Source organism: Pantherophis guttatus, chromosome 1 (assembly GCF_059756535.1).
Source record: "Pantherophis guttatus breed Tessera chromosome 1, ASM5975653v1, whole genome shotgun sequence".
Taxonomy (NCBI): domain Eukaryota; kingdom Metazoa; phylum Chordata; class Lepidosauria; order Squamata; family Colubridae; genus Pantherophis; species Pantherophis guttatus.
The window spans coordinates 152712252-152728013 of NC_142063.1; the positions used below are offsets into that span (position 1 = coordinate 152712252).

Genomic DNA, 15762 nt, shown 5'->3' on the forward strand with positions numbered 1-15762 from the left:
ATGGATATCTTTTTGTCTGTAATAATAGAATCCTTATTCCTTAAGTAAGAATTGTGTCAAAGTCTATTGCTTATTAGAACATCTGATGAAAGACGTGAGATAAAAAAATGGAAAACATGCTATATTCGAGAATTTGGGGTGGGGTGGGGGTTTCATTTGAACTGAAATGCAGTTACAGAATTTAATATCAAAGAGAAAATTAATACAGCTTTCTGACCGCTATGTCAGCTTTGGATTGCTAATGTGCAGTGATTTACTCCATTTTAAAAAAATTATATATATCTGATCAGACACTTTCCCAGATCAGTATATCTGCTGTTTTTCCCTGTCCTACTTAAACCATAAGGGCCAACGCCTATTTTATTTTTTTGCTGCCAGAAGTTATTTTATACCTTTTCCTTATTTTTAATAAATCAATGTATATGTTGAATGTTTTTGTCGCATTATGTCTGTATAAGCACATGGTGGATGAGTTTTTTTGTTATCAGTGACTTTTGACCTTTTGCTGCATAATATATATAATTAAATTATTATGTCATTATTCTTCCCTTCTCCATATATGCTTCTGCTCTTTTGACCTGAAACTATTACCAAGTCATAATGCATTCAAAGTAGCATGAAAGATGGGACTGGAACTGAGAAATTCATTAGAAGAAAGTTAGCTCTGCAGGCACTTCGGACTTCAAAGGCCAAAAGTACAAGTTGGTTTGAGACAGATCTAAAAACTTGACTTGTCTTAGAAATATCAGAAGCTTGTTAATACTTGCTAATATTGTATGATATGCTTATAGGAAATAAATATCAATCAACAAACTGAAAACTGCATTCTGCACAAGTTGAAGTTTCCAGAATTTTGTTTTGCAGGTGTATACCCCTCCAAGATCTGTTACTTTTAATTATTTATGATAATTTATTATTAAATTATGATAATTTTTGAGCCACGGTGGTGCAGTGGTTAGAGTGCAGTACTGCAGCCTACTTCTGCTGATCACCGACTGCCAGCAGATTGGCAGATGGAATCTCACCAGGCTCAAGGTTGACTCAGCCTTCCATTCTTCCAAGGTGGGTAAAATGAGGTCCCAGATTGTTGGGGGCAATATGCTGACTCTGTAAACTGCTTAGAAAGGGGCTGTAAAGCACTGTGAAGTGGTATATAAGTCTAAGGGCTACTGCTATAGCTATTGCTATTTCTTCCTTTCTTAGAAGGCTATCCAACCTTTCCATTTCTGGAGTTTCAATGTACATTACCCATTGATTCTTAAGAGGTGTTCACCAGTTTCCCCATCCTGAGGTGGGAATCCATTGGCAGGTCCACATTTAAACCTGCAGCTCCACAAAAAAGAAGCTACCCTGCAGGCAGAATAATTGGTTCTCTTCCAACCTCCGCTTTAAGGTCAGTTGAGAGATAGATGGCCTTCTCTTGAAAGAAAGAAAAAAACTTAAATTTCTTCCTGTACTTTATTCTTTTCCCAATTTCCATTCTTTGGAGCTGGGAGAATGATACTCAAAGAGAAGAAAAGGCAGGTGAACATAAAGGATTAATGATGGGCTTTGCCACAGGGGTGAAATCTACTTACCTTCCTTACCGGTTCAGAAGTGCACGTGCCCCACATGCGTGTGCATTGCAGGCACGCGCAGACCCTCTGCGCATGAGCAAAACCTGCGCATGCGCAGAGGGTAAAAACACATTACTTCCTGGTTAAAACCAGGAAGTAACGACACCCGGGAGGGTGGGCAGAGCCTCGCACCACCATCGCTACCGGTTCTCCGAACCACCAGCCACAATCGCTACCGGATCGCCCAATCCGGTCCGAACCAGGAGGATTTCACCCCTGGTTTGCCAGCTTCTGGTAAAAGAAAACAAAATAGGACAGCAGACATGAAAAGTCCATTTTGTAGAAAATGGAAGGCAGAGAGTACAGGAGAGAGGGGAAAGGAAAGAGTTGCTGGAGGGGGAAACAGAAGAATAAAGCAAGCAAGGGGCAGAAGGATCCCAAGGGGCATCTTTCATCAGAGGGTAACAGGAGTTTGGGATGCTGTATTTCCTTCCTTTTCCCTCTCCTTTCCTATAGAACAATGTTGCTGAGAAAAGCCAAAATATCATCCCCAGAGACTGCTCTCAGTTTGGTCAAGTGCTGTCTGGGATTCTTAAAGGAGATCGAAAAAAAACAATGTCTCTGATGCCTACACAATTTCTGAATCACTCAAGCTGATGGTCCAGTTAAAGTACTGGGCTAAGCAAATAAATGCGCAAAAGATACTGGTATTCTGATGAATCAGGAATCCTTCTACAGAAGATCCAGTTTCTCTCTTCCTACAAGTTCAGTGGGGGGAAATGGAATGTAAAATTCATAAATAAAAATTAGTGATTAAATGTTATTCTGATGTCAGATCCTTTTCCTTTTCTTTCCTGTCTGGATCAAAAAGTCCTCCATTTAAAACACCCAAATGGATTCATAAACATTTGGGAAAAGAGTCTAGCAGAGAACTGCAAGACCTTGAATCTGAGGTCAGAAAGAAAAGATGGTCTCTGAAGAAAAGCTCCAATCCACATCCCACCAGGAAGATTACTTCTTTTCAAGTTTGTCATACCCATATTGACTACTAAGTGTAGGTTTGGTTCATTATAGGACAATCTAAATCGACTGTTGAATACTTGAGAATATAATGGACAACCAAGAAAACAAAACAGATCATCAGAGAAATCAATCAGAGTTGTCACTCAAGGCATAAATAACCTTGAGGATTGTATTTTTCCTCCTTTGGATGCATTATGTGAAGGCTGTAATGCTAGGAATGATGGAAGGAAAGAGAAGAAACAATCAACAACAAAGTGGAAGGAGTCAATTTCAATGGCGATGAGTGTACCACTAGAAGACCTGAAAGACCAGGGTAGGGACAGTGTTAAGGAGAAAATCTACCACTGAAAGTCAACTCCAACTTGATGGCTCATAATCAATCAATGAGGAACTGACTGATCAATTTAATATAATTAGATACCCACCTTAGCATCTCACCACTTCTGGATTTATCCACACAATTGCTGTTTTCCTGAGATTTAGGGTGTGTATGTGTGTGTGAATATTGAAATCAAAATAGATTACATCTGCTAAGAGTGAGGAAAAATAGTATAGTTAATAAAAATATTATTTTTCTCATAGGATTATAGAATCATGGAGCTAAATCGGGTAACTGAGTTTGAAGCCAAGGCTAAACTGATTCAGTTTAAACTGAACTGCTGATTCAGAGGCTCAGAAAGAGACTTTATACATTTAGATAAAGAACAGCGAAGTCTCTCAGGGAAATTGCCAGTCTGTAGGATCCAGGGTTTTGAGGAAAAAATAGGATTTCCTTTGTCTTCCTTACAGCAAAGAAGAAGAAAAAAACATCAACTCAAACTCATCCTCTCTTTCCATTCTAAGTTTTGATAACCAAAAGCAAACTGGATGAGCAAATATAGATACAGGTGGAATAAAATCACCTAAAGGGCCACAATTCACTTTATCAAGAGAGTGGCAACCACAGTAGCTTTTTAACCCAATTCTCTAGTTGAAGAAATTTGCAGAGCGATCACAATGGCAACATCACAAACGTTGTCTAGGTATTCTAAAATAAGTAAATTTGTCACTAATTTCAGATGAGGTTTTTCTCAGCTGTGGAATTGTGGGACTTACATATACATAAAATCATTATATGGCAGTGATATAGAAAACTAAGTTGATCTATACAAATGAAACTAATATGCAGACATGTTAAAATCACTAAATAGGAATGGCTTAGAGAAGAAATAGACCAAGACTAATAATTGCAGATACAGCAGAAGGCAGTGGGTAGCTAACCTAGGCAGATTTAAAAGAGCTAAGCAGGTTTAGCTCTAGGTAACGTTTGTTTGGGAATTTTAGGTCTGTTGGTTAGACTGGGAATCTAAGAATGTATTGGAAGAAGGTAACATTAAGCCACCTCTGCAGTGTGGCTGGGGAACCTATGTGTATGTGTCAGTAAAGTTACCAAGAGTCACATTAAAGTAGTTTATAAAAAATAAAAAAATAATAACCATATTAACCGTAACAATCTATACTCTGTGTCAGTGATGCTTTATATTTCTTACTATTGAAACAGCCAAATAGTTGATGATTGGTGGTGTCTGATTTGGACCACCAAAATATGCAGTAGTTTATTGACAGGCTTTGTTGACTCTCTGAACATTTCCTGATTTATTTATATTTTAATTTTTTCTTTAAAAATTTATTTAAAATTTTATTATTTTTTGTTCTGCCAATTCTCTACATTGGCTGGACTTTCTGAAATATTATCAATTCAAACTGATACTGCTGATCTTCTGCAGTATCAGTTTGAATTGAAAATAATTATTCAATTATTTGAATAAATTGACTAAGATTCATGTTGTGTACTCAATAATTCACCATGCAATCGGGTGACTAAGTTTTTCCTTGGGTCAAAATGGCCACCTCAGAACATGCTCCCATCTTGTTTCTACTCTTCAGAATTGATTCCTCTTTAAAGATTCAAAAAGATCCTTAGGATGCTGCTTTTCAATTTCAAATTATAACAGTGTTCATAATGTTTGTTGCTTTGATTTTACATACAACAGACAATATTGTCATGTTATGGTTTTTATCCTTTAGGTATAAATACATACCAACTAATATCATTAGTTCTTAAACTTAATAAATACCTTTAAAATAGAATCTCATGATAGTTTCTGGACCATAACATATTATGATAATTCACTGATATAAAACCACCTCAAATTTAGAGAGAGAAGATAGATGATAGATAGATAGATAGATAGATAGATAGATAGATAGATAGATAGATAGATAGATAGATAGATGATGGACAGACAGACAGAGTCATTGGTCTTATTCAACATGGTGATGAGTCTGCATATAGATGGGATGTTGAATAACTGATCCTGTGATACAGTTGTAACTATCTGGAACTGAACATACTTAAAACTATAGAGATGAGAGTGAATTTTAGGAGGAGCTCTACTATTTTACCACCTCTTACCATATTGAACAGCACAGTATCAGCAGTGAAGTCCTTCAAATTTTTGGGTTCTATAATCTCCTAGGACTTGAAATGGACACTTAATATTAGAACCATCATTAAAAAGGTACAACAAAGAACGTTTTTCCTGCGTCAGCTCAGGAAATTCCAACTTCCCCAAGAGCTGTCGATACAGTTTTACAGATTAATTATTGAGTCTTGTCATTTGTACTTCTATAACTGTCTGCTTTGGCATACAACCAAACAGGACAGGTACAGACTCCAACAGATAGTTAAGACTGCAGAAAGAACAATTGCAACCAGCCTGCTTTCCATAGAAGACCTGTATATTATGCGAGTCACAGGGAGGACTGAGAAGATACCTGCAGACCCCTCACATCCTGGACATAAAGTATTTCAACTCCTTGTTTTGGGACGCCCCTAAAGGGTACTGAAAGCCAAACAGCTAGACACAGAGTTTTTTTCCCTTGGGTCATTACTCTGATGAACACCTAATTCCCACAGTATTGTTTTATGCTTAAGCATATTTACCCATGTAGTAGGGCTGTAGTATTATTATTTATCCTTATTATCCCATCTTATTGTTGTTATAATTGTTGTGATTATCATTATTTTGTTGCTTTGCATGTATGCTGAGAGCTTCTGCACCGGAGACAAATTCCTTCTGTGTATAATCACACTTACCCAAATATAAAGTTGTTAATTTAGTATGCAAGATACAGAAAAAGCATGTCTGTCTTGAAAATATGACATGTCTTTATATTGTTCTTTTATTATTATTCAGGAAATAGAATTTTCCCCTGTCAATTGTTTCTCTCCTGTAACGTAATTTGTCAATATTGTACTGTCAAAAAGAAGAAATGCATTCTACTACAATACCTGAGGGTTTTAAAAAGAAGGTATATGATCCCTTTCATTGACATAAGACTATTAGGAAGATGTTTCCAATAATTAAATTGGATAATGACTAATTTCAGGTAATAAAATGCTGGTCTTTTATGACTGAATTCAAGTTGTTATTCAAAGGCTGCCAAAATGGAGTAGGAACTTCTTGGTCTATAAATAGGCCATATAAGGAATAAAGTAATTGAATATTACAACTTGAATAGCAACTTGAATTTTAACAACAAGAGTTAATATCAACAATACTGTATTGTAGTGTTGGTATCTAATTCTTTTTCATTTCTCCTGCTCCTATTTGCTATCCCTAAGTTGTCATTCTTATAAACTTTTATTACACGTTGGTAGAAGAGACAGAATCTTTCTCAAAGTTATATTTAAATTTTTATTTTTAACATGCTATCATACAGAAATGTCTCAGTCTACTAAGCAAAATTTCAGCTTAAAGCTTTAGCATAAATCTCTTCACTATAATCTTAAAGCAATAAGCCTTAAAGGAATTTTGAAAAACTGCAGCACTATTATAGCTGAATCAAAATTTCCTATTCAGAAAAGTGGGTGTGTGACATCTTTGTAATTTTGTTAAGAAGCTGCAAATAGGGCAAAATAAGGATAAAATTAACTAGCAGTGGCAATCCTGCTCCTGCTGTTGGTGATATTACCTTTACTCAACAAATACCACTGCAGAAAGCATTATCTACTTTGGATTTGAATTCCTCATCAAGGCCATTGAGATGTGTGATTAGGTCCAAAACTCTGTCAGAATGAGAATAGTGCTTTCTGCTCTCAGTTCATCATTTTGATATAAAAAAAAAACATCGCTCACAAAATGGCAGCAACAGTTGCAAAACAGAGAAATGAGCAGAGAAGATTTCAACAAATGCTAATTTTATTTCTAACAACTCAACAGTTGACTCTTGGCTTTTTAGGGTCCTGCTTCGAAATGTGGCTGCAAAGCACTTGTTGGATATTCACAGGATGTAATATGGTATGTGCTCAGTCGCACATACAAGAGACGTTTACACAAAGTGCAAACTTATTATTTTTTTATTCAATATATTTATATAATGCTTCCTCTTTAGTCACATCTTGAAACTGTTGACAATGAAGTTTTTAAAATGATTGGATCAAATTCAGTGCAAAGATTTGCTAAAAATAGCCATAGCTTGACACCGGAACCATTATTCAGAGTGATACACACCCCATAGTGGGCTAGGCTGAGCTCCCCTTTCTTTGGAGGTGTCAAGCAGAGGATGGACATCCATCTGTTAGGTTGCTATTTGAGGTTGAACTAGGAGATAAAATCCATTAAGATTTCAATACCACATTTGTCTCTATCTTTTTGAAATCTAGAATTTATCTGGAGATAGTTCCACCAATCCAGGTTGAACCCCTGGTCCCTCAATACTTCCAAAGGTTTGAGCTTCCCTTCTTCATCCAAGATGTCCTTATATGTGCCCAATTTATAATTTCCTTTCCTATTTGGGGCCGCTAAAGCTTCCATAATCGACAACCAGCTAGGAACCTTGGTATAAATCCTCTGTCTGATTTCCACCCACGTACGAATCAGTGTCTCCCTAATTTTATGTTTATGAAAATAAGTTTTCCTCCTATCCTTTGTATCCCAGAGGTAAGCATGCCATCCTTCAAGGAGATCGTGTCCTTCTAGTGTCAGAATTCTCCCATCTTGTAGCTTGATCCACTCCTTTATCCAAATTATTTTTGCCGCCTTTTGATATAATTCCCAGTCAGGGAGCCCGAACCCTCCCAAATTTCTTTTCCCTTGAAGTGTCTTAAGAGAGATCCTCGATTTCTTGCCCTCCCATAGAAAGTTCCTGATATGTTTATTTAAATCCAGAAAGAATTTTTTGTCTAGTGATATCGGTATATTTTGGAATAGAAATAGAATTTTAGGTAAGATGTTCATTTTGATTGCAGCAATTTTACCAATCAGGGACAATTTGAGCCTCCTCCACCTATCAAGGTCTTGATAAATTTTCTGTAATAAGGGGATATAGTTATCATCTTTTAATGAAGAGAGTCTCGCAGTAAATATGGATATTTTGATAAAATTATTTGGGGAACAGATAAAAAAATGCTGTCGAAAATCTACAATTTTTTATTAGATGAGGATAGAGCAGAGACCATAGCTAAAAATCAGTTACGCATTTGGGAAAAAAAATTAGGATACAGCCTTAATTTCAATAATTGGGAGATAGCTTGGAACAGGAATTATAAAATAACAAAATCGGTAACATTCAGAGAAAATCACTACAAAATGTTGCATAGGTGGTACCTAGCCCCGGACAGGCTGGCGAAAATATTCCCAAACTTCTCTGCTACATGTTGGAAATGTGGAAAAACGGTCGACACCTTCTATCATCTTTGGTGGACTTGTCCTGAGACCAAAAAGTTTTGGCTAAAGATTCGACTCTGGCTCTCTGAAATAACGGGACAGGAGATAGTCCTGGCCCCAGAATCCTTTCTCTTAGGTATGACTGAAGATGGTCTCAACAACAAAAAAACCCAACTTGTAATTCAAATCACAACCGCGGCCAGACTAGCTTTTGCGAAACTCTGGAAAAATAAATCTACGCCCTCAGAGGAAATATTAATAAATAAAATTCTAGAGTACGCAGAAATGGCTAAATTGACGAGCGAGTTAAAAAATGAGGAGAATTCTAAATTTCATGAAGTATGGGGAAATTGGTATAACTGGTTGAAGAACAAGATAAAAGTATGATAATAGGTTATGATTTGTTAGGCACTAGAATTGGATTTAATTGTATAGAACTGTATAGAATTGTATAGTATATTGTATAGTTATGGATGGAATCCATCCATCGTTTGATTCACCAATTGTGTAAACACTGTACCTCGGATCAAGATAGAGATTGTATATTATCTTTTTAATTTTGGAAAATTCAATAAAGTATTTTTTAAAAAATCCATTAAGATGTCTCTTCATATGACTGTGGAGATTCTCAGTCATCCAGGTCATAGCTGTCTCAAAAGTGCTTTTTCAAAAGGCGACTGGAATGTTTTTTCCTTGAGGAAGAAGAAGAAATTTGTTTCTCATCCAAGAAACTTCATCCGTTCTGAGGGGGCGGGGAGATGGAGGATAGGTTCTGACCAGGTGGTGGTGGGACTTCAACTCCCAGAATTCTCACCTATAGTATGAAGGCAAGGGAACTCTGGGACTTGGAAGTTGCAAGATTGGGAATCACTGATGTGGAAGAAGAACTCCAGTTCATGTGTACTTTTTTAAAAGAGTAGACACTTGACTGTATTGCAGTAATTCCATTTGCTGATACTTGTATGAATTAAGACTGAGGTTTGGAAGGAACAAAACAATAGGACTTTGCATGCTCTGAAAATGATTCAGAAATGCTTCAAAATGTGCACAGCACACTTTAAAGGAATTGACTCAATTGAATTGAATTGACTAAAACTGTTGTGTCTTTTTTGAAGCTTGCACAAAAGAAGGAAATAACCCATGGGTGTCTTTGTGTTTGTATTTATAACTTAAGCCACTTCACTTTACATTTTTTTCCTTTGCATTTAAAAGCAGCTTACCTGTGAAATCAAACAATAAATGGGCAACATCGCCATGTTCTAATTTCGGTATTTGGAATTGATTGTTGCAAAAATAATTCCTTTGATCCAGCAACACAATTTTTGTCTGTCGTTCTTGTTGCCATTTCTTGAAATGCCACTTTCTAAATTAATTGTTATACTGCTGCAGAGTTAGCTTTAAAACATTTTATTTTAAAAAGGAGCAGAAAGCAACCTTTGGAGCACCAAAATGTATTCTTGTACTGCCAGTTCAAATTACATATTGTGTTAATTTTCCAATGTCTCACTGTTTCAGTATATAGTAGTAAAGCTATGAATTTCTCAGAGGTGTGATTCCAAAATACTGAAAAAAAACTGTCATGTGTTTATTTATTATTTATCATATTTAAGAAGGGCACAGAACCATGATTTTATGCCTTTATGGGAGGCCAAGAGAGGGGGGAGGGAACCTCACCTCCAGGGGGAATGTTTCCACAGAGTGTGGACAACTGCAGAGAAGGCTCTTTTCCTGGACCCTGCCAATCAGAATTCATTTGCTGATGGGATCTGCAACATACTTCCCTGTCTGACCAGGTAGGGCAAACTGATATAACCTGGCCCCATGCCATGTAGGACTTTTAAAGCTCATCACCAATATTTTGAGTTGAACTTGGAAGCAGACCAGCATCCAATGCAGCTTGTGCAGTAGAAGTATTACATTCTTTGGGTACCCAAGGTTGCCCACAAGGCCACATTTTGTATCAGCCGAAGGTTTATTCAACGCATTCTTACAGAGCTAGAAACACATGCCTTCTTTGTATCTGCTTCAATTTCACTTCTGTGTCTGGGATGACAGATATCATAGCTTACTGCTTAATAAGTAGCAAGGTTATTTATAGTTCTTATCCCGTCATTCAAAGATGCATGTGTGTGTTTTGCTCTCAATATCTCAATACAGAATACAGCAAATTAATGTTTTGTTTTGTTTTTTACATTTCCAATGTATCCAGTATCCTTACATTTCTACTGACATGGGGAAATGACCGAAGTTAGTAAATCCAGAAATGTGTATAACAGAAGAAAGAAATATGCTGACTCCCAAATAGAAAGTTGCTTGCAATACTTGGCCCTACCAAGACCTAAAACAGCACTGTCTCTTTTTACCTTCAGAAAACTGCCTTGAACAGAAGCAGAAACTACCCCGTCGAAGATGTCAGCAGCCCAAAGTGCTGAATAGCCCTGAGGATAACATATATTATAACCAGTTAAATGTAAGTTCAAAGTGGCCGTACAGCTGTTTTACTCTCTTTGTTTCCCATTAATAATTCTGGTATTAATACCTGTTCTAAGCCTACCAGCCCCACCCCACCCCCAGTGCCCTCTCCCCACTCCCACCCCAGAGTTCTTCAGCTCTCGTCTTGAACATGTGCTTATGCTCTTTATCTGTTGCTTTCATGTCAGGATGTCTGCCTTCACGGTGAATAATTGATGTGGTTTATCAAAGACGAGCAAGATGCATGCTTCATCAGGCTCACTTGAGCCCTTTGATCAAAAAAATTATGCTGTGACTTCTGATATTATCAGCATCTGCTTGCATTCAACACAAAATCACTTTGAATTAAAAATTAACGACTTGCTGCTTTGCTTTGACTGTGTGTTCTTGGCCCTCTCCACAGGGAACTCTAGGATATCAAGGGAGCAAAAGGAAGCCAAGAAAACTTGGGTAAATATCCATCTTCTTAGTTCTAAGCAACAGTAAACAGAAGAAATCCTTTGTGAGATTACAGGAAAGGCGCAAACTTTCTAGAGCAATTTCTGAAAATCAACAGCAAGCTTTTTCTCTTTATAGCAGCTGTGGGCATTTTGCTACTGATGCAAAAGGAAAGTGTGCGTCTAATGTGAGCTGTATACACATGGGGGAAACAGTCTTTCCCGGGAGGGGGGGGGATATGCTTCACAGCAAAATGCAGGCAGTTCGTTTCACAATGAATTTGCTAAAAGTAGCCAGTGGTGGGTCTTGTCAAAGTAAAGACCTGCAGACTGTGAACCCAGACGTGACAGGAGGGACAGCAATTCAGAAATCCTCCTGATCCACAGCATAAACTAGCTGGAGGGGGAAAGATAAGAAGGAAGGTCATATGTTTCCACAAAGAGCAGTTCTTGGCTATTCTTTCCTGGCTCTTGTTGCAAAGGCTGCTTATTTATGTGGCATTCATTTTATTATTATGGTGACAAGCATTATGTCGCTAAGTATGTTGAGCTACATCTTTGAACATGCTGGCTGGAAATAATGAACAGTGTAGCCCAGAAGACCTGAAGGCTTGGGAAAGACCACACTATAAAGAGACTTTTTTCTCTCTTTTTATAGGGAAAATTATGATGCAATGGCCTCTGCATTATTTATGGCAATACCAGAATCATACTAGACAATAAAGCATGCTAAACACACTTGAATATAATTTAGCTTGAGCTCTCAATAGCCGTATCAAATATAGACTGTGCTTTAGGTTTGTCCTGTGGCTTATAGTTAAATAAATCGATGTATGTTATCCATGTATGCACCACTGATAGTTCTCTAGAACTTGCCCACCAAATTGAAACTATCCAAACAAACAAATGTTAAGTTACGTTATCCATGTATGCACATTAGGCCTTCTGTCACTGTTTGGAAGTTTTGTCATGGATGTCAAAGGAACAACTTTAATCTTAGAAGGAAGTCTTATTGCGCTTGAAGATGTTACTGAAAATATATCATGAACAGACCTATCTGGATATAAGAAAAGATCTGGTGGCTGAGATCATAAAACCAACCAGCTGCTTTTAAGAAGCCCATAAGCAGAACTTGGGAGCGGTAGCTCTCTTCCACATGTGTTTCCCAGCAACTGGTGTCAAAGAGGCATCCTCTTTCAGGAGATAATAGAAGCCATTGACAACTTTATCTTTTGTAAAATAAGAAGTATCTGAGCTGTTCTAAAGCTGTGATTTATGTTTCTTATGCTCTTTACTGCTATAATAATCAGAGGTTATGTATCTTATCTATATCTATATTATGTATCAGAGTAGAGATCAAAATGGGTTTCCCAGGATTCTCCCACCTAACAAGTGATATGGTGAAGATTCATGCCTAGCTGAGAGTACAGATCACCTAATTAAAATCTGAAATTACTATAAATCAAAGCCAGAGCTTTCTATCATGCTGAGTAAGCATCCGGAATTGATGGAGATTTGTTGCTATGAGAAATGCTATGCTCTTGGGTCTTGTAGGAAAGCTAGATTCTTCACCAGCTCTGTTAGATATTCACCTCAAAATAATGTTTGCTCCTCCACTCTCTCAGATCAAGGCATGTCTTGTACCAATTAAACAAAAATACCTAGAGATATGACGTGCCATTTATAATGCTTTATTTTGTTTTAATTTTCCTTAGTCAAATAAAAGTGCTGGATTGGGAAGATGAGTATTACAAGTCATTATCAGTGGTAGATTCTATCACAGAAGAAGACAACACATTTCAACCCCTTACTCCCTTTCAAAGCTGAACTTTTGCTCCCTAACTCATCAGTGTGAGGCTGGTAAGGAACCTAAGATGTGTTTCTCATTTTCTAGCTGATGTATGGATGTGTACATAGGGTTGTATAATGTGCACATATGTATATATTAAGAGCAGATCTGCCAAATAGTGGTATCTGCTATGCTACTCAATCAGCCTACTGCAGTGGTTCTCAAATGGTGATCTGCACAATGTCATCATAGAGGGTCCACAAAGTCTTGAAGAAATGTTATTATTTGAATCTTGTGTTAAGTCTTGGTGGTCCATGGCCATACTCCATGGCCACAAAAGGAATTTAAAGGGGGGTCCGTGGTAAAGAAAAGGTTGAGTACCATTGGTCGCTTTGGAATAGAAGGAAAGAGGAAAGCGATATCACAAATCACATAACCACAGACATGGTACCTTAATTTGTAATGCAAGGAAGATTAGTCCACCAAAACAGGAGAGCATTACCATCCATTTAAAATGCAATATATAGACAGTGTTTGTGTCTGTGTCTGTGTGTGTTTGTGAGAAGAGAATTCAATGATAGGGCATGGGGGTCTTATTTTCCCCAGAAGAGAAGGAAAAGCATATCAAAAGCCTATGTAGTAAAAGACTTAATGACATATGATGAAAGCACTTAAATTAGCACCTTGTAGTTGTTGTTTTGAATTGAAGCAGCAAAAGCTTAAAACCCAAGCAAGAGCAACTACTTCATATGACCACAGAAAATCAAATTCTGTTGTCCCTTATTCTCATAAAAAAAAACTGGGTGCATTAGGACAAGGACCTATCTAGTCCAGCATTTTGCTTGCGCAGTAACCAACCAGCTACCACTTCAAAAGTTCATAGCAGGATAGGAGAGAGGCAATGCTTTCCACTAAATTTTCCCAGCAACTAGCATTCATAAATAAACTGCCTGATAGCATGCAATAAACCTGTATTCATATGAACTGCCTTGCTTCCTGATTTCTTGTGCCTGACGCTGCCTCTGGTATCAGAGGATTGGGTGATCAGTATGTCTAATCACCAGAGTTATCCTCTCCAGCATAGGTTTGCCCAGCTGCACAAACTCGGAATAACAGAATAACAGGATTGGAAGGGAGCTTGGAGATTTTCTAGTCCAACCCCCTGCTCAGGCAGGAAACCCTGTACCATTTCAGACAAATGTTGCTCAATCTCTTCTTTAAAACCTCCAGTGTTGGAGCATTCACAACTTCTGGAGGCAAGTTGTTCCACTAATTGATTGTTCTAACTGTCAGCAAATTTCTCCTTAGTTCTAGGTTGCTTCTCTCCTTGATTATTTTTCATTACTCTACAGTTCAGATATGGTTTTGTGAACAAGCTCTTCCTTTCTTGCTGAATACTAAACATACTTGCTAGAGTGTAACCACCACTGAATTTAATGGGACTTGATTCTGAGGATCACATTGCTTGTCATGTTTTATCAATTCAATCCCAATTATGTTTTCTCAAAAATAACTCCACTGACTTATTTCCCAGTCAGCATGTACTAACTAGACCACAAAGTATACAGCTTTTGGGAAGTTCTCGTGCTTCAGATTTTCTGCAGTATTTATTATTTTTGATATTCTGTAAAAAGTATCAGTAAAAACAGGAAATTCAAAATTGTACAAACAATCAACATTGTTAATGTCAATACGAAGGCACAGGAAGTAGTCATTTGGAATCTAAGTATTATTAAAACTGGCTCTTCTTCTCTATAACAACTTGGATGTATATGCAGCCATTTCCAAATTAAGAGATGCTGTACCTATTCTGAACCAGTGTCTGGATATTGTGATGGGTAAAACCAATAAACTGAGATTGAAGCTGGATAAGATGAACACCTTAAATGGTGATTATTGAGTACAGGAATTGGGTTCAGGAATTGGGTACAAGGGTTGCATTCCATTGGAAAGAATAGATGTTTTGCTGCCCCTACTGTCACAAGAGGTCCAAGCAACCACCATTGTCAACTTTGTCCCTTGTTGAACTGCAGTCAAAAAAAAAAAAAAAAGAGTTGGTCTTTTAATGGAACAGTCCAACCCACTATATTCCAAGTTATAAGGGAAAGAGGGTCATCTTTTGCAGCTCATCAGGAAATTTGCTTTATACAAAGGGAAGTTGTAGGGTTGTTGCAATGGATTGAGGTGTCATCACGCATGAAATTGGCCTTCTCTAAAAGGGGGGGGTGAGTCCCATCTAAGTCCTGTGTAGACTCCTGAGGAACTTGTTCAGAGTAAGAGGTTTTAGCACCAGCTAACAGAGCTTGCTATTCCAGTGCCTCTTCTCTAGGTGTAGGGCAATGAGTTATTAGGTCATGCTTCATTCAACTTTGAGATGATGGCACTGGGTCCTCTCTCAATCTCTTGTTTTGGTGCTGAAGGTATCATAGGATATTCACATAAGGATGATAGCATCTCCATCTCTACTGGGACCTCTAATGGCCCCTGTGGATCATGGCTTTGTTTTCCATAATCTCATATTCATGCAATCCCTTGTCCTCTAGGGGAGAAGTAAGAGGCTCAATTATTGGGAAGACCAATTGGGAAGCGGCTCAGCTGTGTCAATTGTGACCAACAAGGATTTCTTTAAATTTTCTAACTTGAATAGTATGTTGTCTTGTTCTTTCCTTCCAGAACTTCAGTCAAGTTACCATTGTTAATGTTCTGAGAACCTCATGGTTAGATTACTGCATACACTCTATGTGGGACTACTCTTGTGTTTGATTTGAAGCCTG

The 15762-nt window shown here is 37.6% G+C and overlaps 1 protein-coding gene across 1 annotated transcript in view; it reads left to right on the forward strand.

The window, feature by feature from the left end:
* Positions 1–15762, forward strand: part of MYO3B (myosin IIIB) — a 252059-nt gene that overhangs the window by 214837 nt on the left and 21460 nt on the right. Inside the window, exons 31-33 of the mRNA XM_087882018.1 lie at positions 10660–10760; positions 11166–11212; positions 12915–13059. Coding sequence (XP_087738144.1) covers positions 10660–10760; positions 11166–11212; positions 12915–13026 — 260 coding nt within the window. The 3' untranslated portion in view covers positions 13027–13059. The remainder of the gene's footprint in view (positions 1–10659; positions 10761–11165; positions 11213–12914; positions 13060–15762) is intronic.